The following is a 5,239-nucleotide window of genomic DNA, read 5'->3' as shown; positions in this document are numbered from 1 at the left end:
CTCCTTTTGCAAATAGCAATAATGGAAGTCCTGTCCTTACAGGGTTGTTGTAAGCAGGGAGTTCAGGTGGAACAGGGTATGGCACTTGGCCGGATCACTGTTTGGCTTTTGCAGTTTGCAGTTTGATAGATGTGTGTGTGCTTCGTGTCACAACATGGAACGTGTTTCTTCCTGTGGATCATGGGCCAAAATGTTTGGAAGCCTTGTCCCTTGAGGATTCTGGGACTCAGACCTTGGCAAGAGCTCATGGAGGATTCCAGCTTGGGAAAGGGGATACAAAGAATGTGCAAGGTCTGGGATCTGCATTAGTTTCCTGTTACTACTATAACCGTTTACCACACTTTAAAGGGCTGTCTCTGCCTCTCACCTTTGTCTGTGTTGATATCTCCACCAGGAATGACCTCTTCCCCTTTATCCATCTGACATGTTCTCACTCAGCCTTTCGGACTGAGCTCCAATATTGCCTCCTCCAGGAAGGCTTCCCTGAAGCCCACCTCCACCATTCCACTTCTGGGAAAGTGCCTATGCATGATGCCCTGAATTTATCTTCATCAGTGCAGATGCCACAACAACTGCCACCACCTTCTTCTGCAATCATCTCCCATGAGATTGGTGCCTTTCCGCAGAACACCTGACCTCTTCTTCTTCTTAACACCCCCAGTGCCCAGGAGTACCAGGTACAAGCAAGGTCTTGGCAAGAGTGTACTGGGTGAGTGAGTGAGTCACTTCCCTGAGACCGTTTGCACACTCAGGGAATCCTGGACCTGAACCTTGGCTAGTAGATCCCAACTGGCTGTGCTTGGGGTAGAGGTGGCGGGGCTTCATTGGAATCTAGTATCCTTAACGATTGTAGGGTCTTCCCTGGGTTGGTCCTGAATCTTGGGCAGAATCACCAGGCCCTAGAGTGTCGGCTCCACTTCCTGTTTAATCCTGAAGCTCTGTTTACTGAGCTTCAACCCAAAAGCCTGACCCCCCACAAGTTCAGATTCATTTGGTTGTACACTAGACCCAAGAACATGACACACTGTTCCTGCAGAAGCTTTATTTATTGGGTTCTGAATTAGCACCCCAACTTAGCTATCCCAGTGGCACTACCAGTCCAACAGCTTCAGCAGGGTGATCCCCGCCCCTATCCCCGGGGACCCAGAAGCACTCCTTTGGTAGTTGCTACAGTGGACGACTCTGATGGATAGTCCCACTTAAAACCGATGCCTGTGATGCCAAGGGCCTGATACTGGCCGAAGACTCCTGTTAGCACCTTTCCAAACTGGTCGGGATAGACAACAAAGCTTTGGCCATCTTCCTTCCCAAATGTGGCCCAGCGCCCGAAGTTGGTGTATACAACCAGGTACCGCATGTAAATCCTGTGCGAGCCATACATCCCTGTAATTTGTTCTCCTGGCCATAGGATGAATTCCTGACTGTGCCCACCTGAGATGCCATATTTTTCACTCCAGGTGGATCCACTTCTCACCTGGATACTGGGAAAAAGAGGCAGCTTTGAACACTGGATCCAGGCTGACTCACCACTCTGCAGGTCCTCCAATTCTACACCCCGCCTCTCCCCACAGCTGCCAGTAACGAGAGCAGCCCTGTCACTGCAGCAGAAGTCTCTGAGCACATGGCTCAGGGTTCCTGAGACAGACACGCTGGTCTCAAACCCCGGCTCTGCCTTTTTCAGGCTCTGTGGTCTTGGGCTTGTTACTTGGTTTCTCTGAGCCTCGGTTTCTTCATCTGCAAAGTAGGAGTGATTATTCATCAATTTTAGAGAGAGAAGAGAGAAGAGAGAGAGGCTGGGGGATGGGGAGCAAGAAGGATCAACTCATAATTGCTTCTCATGTGTCTTGACCTAGGTTTTGAACCTGTGGCTTCAGTGTGGCCGGCTCACGCTTTACCCACTGTACCACCACAGGCTGAGCTGACTCTGAATTTTTTTTTTTTTTTTTTTTTTTCATTTTTCTGAAGCTGGAAATGGGGAGGCAGTCAGACAGACTCCTGCATGCGCCCGACCGGGATCCACCCAGCATGCCCACCAGGGGCGACGCTCTGCCCACCAGGGGGCGATGCTCTGCCCATCCTGGGCGTCGCCATGTTGCGACCAGAGCCACTCTAGCGCCTGAGGCAGAGGCCACAGAGCCATCCCCAGCGCCCAGGCCATTTTTGCTCCAATGGAGCCTTGACTGCGGGAGGGGAAGAGAGAGACAGAGAGGAAAGCGTGGCGGAGGGGTGGAGAAGCAAATGGGCGCTTCTCCTGTGTGCCCTGGCCGGGAATCAAACCCGGGTCCTCCGCACGCTAGGCCGATGCTCTACTGCTGAGCCAACCGACCAGGGCAATTTTTTTCCTTTTTGATCCTAACTTTCCCCCTGATTTTCCCACCAGGGATTGTTAGATTGAGAGGCTGTTTATGGTTGAATTGTGTTCGGGTGGTAAAAAGAAAGTCTGGGCAGCCGCCCTGTAGTTCGGTTGGTTAGAGCATCATCCTGATGTGCCCGGGATGTAGAGTGTGATCCCCGATCAGAACACACACAAGAATCAGCCAATGGCCCTGGCCGTTTGGCTCAGTGGTAGAGCGTCGGCCTGGCGTGCGGAAGTCCCGGGTTCTATTCCCGGCCAGGGCACACAGGAGAGGCGCCCATCTGCTTCTCCACCCCTCCCCCTCTCCTTCCTCTCTGTCTCTCTCTTCCCCTCCCGCAGCCAAGGCTCCATTAGAGCAAAAGATGGCCCGGGCGCTGGGGATGGCTCCTTGGCCTCTGCCCCAGGCGCTAGAGTGGCTCTGGTCGCGACAGAGCGACGCCCCGGATGGGCAGAGCATCGCCCCCTGGTGGGCGTGCCGGGTGGATCCCGGTCGGGCGCATGCGGGAGTCTGTCTGACTGCCTCCCCATTTCCAGCTTCAGAAAAATCCCCCCCACCAAAAAACAAACAAACAAAAAAAAAACAGCCAATAATTCTTGTGTGCATAAGGGGAACAATAAATTGATGTTGATTCTTTTTCTCCCTCCCTTCCCCTCTCTCTCAAATCAATAGATTAAAAACAATTTTTTTAGCCTGATTGTAGGGGCACAGTGGATAGAGTGTTCACCCATAATGCTAAGGTTCCTGGTTCCAAAACCCGACGTCTCCGGCTTGAGCGTAGGATTATTGACATGATTTCAAGTTTACTCGCTTGAGCCCAAAGGTCGTGGCTGGAGCCCTAGATTGTTGGCTTGAGCCCAGGGTTGGTGGCTTGAGCAAGAGGTCACTGGCTCAGCTGGAGCCCCCCTCCCTGGTCAAGGCATGTATGAGAAGCAGGCAATGAACAACTAAAGTGAAGCAACTATGGGTTGATGCTTCTCATCTCTCTCCTCTGTTATTCTCTCCTTTCCTGTCTATCTCTCCCTCTAAAAAAGTCAATAAAATAACTTTTAAAAGTACAAAGTAGGGAGAAGCATCCTCTATCCCCTTTTTTAGATCAGCCCAGGAAGCCAATGTCTGGACCTGCAGGTAGAGACAGAAAGATGTGCGGCTGGTGTGCAGCCGAGGGGGCAGCTGAAGAAAAGGGACAAACGGAGAGGTGATGGCTGGTGGCTCCATGACTTCAAGGACTCAGCCGGCCTCAGAGTCATCAGGAGCCCAGTGAAGGTCTTGGAGAAGAAGCACTAAGCCCCGCCCCCAAGTTCCCGAGACTGGGGCATGGGTAGGGGCACAGTGCTAGGGCTTTGTGCCCGGCTCTTACTCACCTCCTGAATATGCCTATAGGACTTACAAACACCCGAATCCCGGTTATGACATTTTCATCTTCTGGAGGGGTACTGAAATACCAGCCTTTTGCATTCCCGTACATCTCTAGATGGATGAAGAAACCAGGTTGGGGGAGGGGAAAATCACTCAGTAATATATAGGTTATTTTTGCACCGAAGTGGACAAAACCCCTCCAGACAAATGGGACAGTCCTGAGACTAGAGTTAGTCAAGGGCTGGGCTCAGACCAGAGGTGTCCTTGTGGGAGGCGGTGAGGGTGGCCACCCGGGCGATGGGCTACAGGGAGGCAGACCCAGCCGGACTTACGGTCTGCCCAGCAGACGGTGCTCCACAAGGTGGTGAGGGTCAGCCACAGCAGCATGGTTTCTGGCCGTTGAGTCCCAAGGTTCCTGGAGAGAAGAGACAGGTCACCCAACCCTCAGAGAGGGGTCCTCTGTGACCCTGCGAGGGCCCCATCCATGGAAGGGGAACACCGCCCTACCTGCCCAGGAAAATCACGTCGCCCAGTCCTGGCGCTGGGAAGCCGTGCATCTGGGCACCCTCCACCAGACATTTTATATCCTCCTGTCCCCTGTGGGCCCCCATCCAGAAGGAAGGAGCAGGAGCCACCATGGGGACAAAAAGGAGCTGGTAGGTGGGGGCTCTTCCTAGGGGAATCCCCAGAGCCATCCTGAGGGAGGCTCCCGGACGTCCTGTGTTTGTTGTCTTGGTCCCAGGGCCTACACAAACAAAACGGAACATGACACGCATTTTGCTGTCACCTCTGAGTCTCTCCTCTCCGCACCTGCACTGGATCTTGACTTCAGAAGTCAAGGGAGGTTTGCTAACAGCCTTTTCTAGGTTGGCCAGATAGGGATCGACCCCATGGTGGGGCTGTGGGTCGAATGTCCACAGAAGGTCCATGGGGACCAGAGCTCCTGCCTTGTGCACTATTGGGTTCAGGACCTCATTCAGGTCTGGGGAGAGTCAGGTGTCCCTTAGGCTTTCAGAGCCCAGGCCGAGCTCCCCACTAACCCTCAGAACCCCGACTAGATAATGCAGTTCTGTGCGCCGGGGGCGAGGTGGGAGAGCTAATCCAGTTTCTGGCCTTTCGGTGTCTGTCACTTGGAAGATGTCTGTGATCTGTCTTCTGTGCCCGCTCTGGAAGCAGCTGAGGATGAGCCAACCTTTACGGGTATGGGACGACCGAGAGCAAAGGTGCCACGTCAGGAGGCACAGAGGATCGGGGGCAGGTGAGCCTCCCGGCCAGTTCTTTCGAGGGTGCCTGGGGCCAGGCCAAAGGGTCAGACTTTATCTGGAGGAAACAGGGTACTTCTCAAGATTCTGGGGACCCTGCTAGTCCAGGCTTTCTGTGAGGAGCTAGAGCTAAGGCTGCCCGCAGGGTCTCCCCAACCTTTTGGAATAGACACAAGGTCATAGTCATCAAGATAGAGGCTGTTGCCTGACTGGGTGGTGGTGCAGTGGATAGAACATCAGACTGGGATGCCGAGGACCCAGGTT

The 5,239-nt window shown here is 53.6% G+C and overlaps 1 protein-coding gene across 2 annotated transcripts; it reads right to left on the bottom strand.

Moving 5' to 3' along the window:
• Positions 1 to 1,037: 1,037 nt before the first annotated feature.
• Positions 1,038 to 4,337, bottom strand: LOC136336545 (pancreatic adenocarcinoma up-regulated factor-like). 2 transcript variants are annotated; one of them, XM_066278321.1, is made up of 4 exons: positions 4,221 to 4,337; positions 4,046 to 4,128; positions 3,719 to 3,824; positions 1,038 to 1,481 (listed from the first exon to the last, which is right to left on the bottom strand). In XM_066278321.1, the coding sequence occupies exons 1-4, from the start codon at positions 4,322 to 4,324 to the stop codon at positions 1,130 to 1,132; spliced, it is 645 nt and encodes a 214-aa protein (XP_066134418.1). In that variant the 5' UTR covers positions 4,325 to 4,337; the 3' UTR covers positions 1,038 to 1,129. The 2 variants fall into 2 exon arrangements, with proteins under 2 accessions (XP_066134418.1, XP_066134419.1); XM_066278322.1 differs by lacking the exon at positions 1,038 to 1,481 and adding an exon at positions 1,491 to 1,734.
• Positions 4,338 to 5,239: the final 902 nt, after the last annotated feature.

This window comes from Saccopteryx bilineata, chromosome 4, assembly GCF_036850765.1.
Source record: "Saccopteryx bilineata isolate mSacBil1 chromosome 4, mSacBil1_pri_phased_curated, whole genome shotgun sequence".
Classification (NCBI taxonomy): Eukaryota; Metazoa; Chordata; class Mammalia; order Chiroptera; family Emballonuridae; genus Saccopteryx; species Saccopteryx bilineata.
This window is presented reverse-complemented; position numbering and strand designations above follow the sequence as displayed.

Coding starts and splice junctions, on each gene's coding strand:
- LOC136336545 (XM_066278321.1), bottom strand. CDS start 4,324: ATGGGGGCCCACAGGGGACAGGAGGATATAAAATGTCTGGTGGAGGGT. Junction 4,129..4,220: donor GACGTGATTTTCCTGGGCAG/GTAGGGCGGTGT, acceptor TCTTCTCTCCAG/GAACCTTGGGACTCAACGGC. Junction 3,825..4,045: donor CACCGTCTGCTGGGCAGACC/GTAAGTCCGGCT, acceptor TCATCCATCTAG/AGATGTACGGGAATGCAAAA.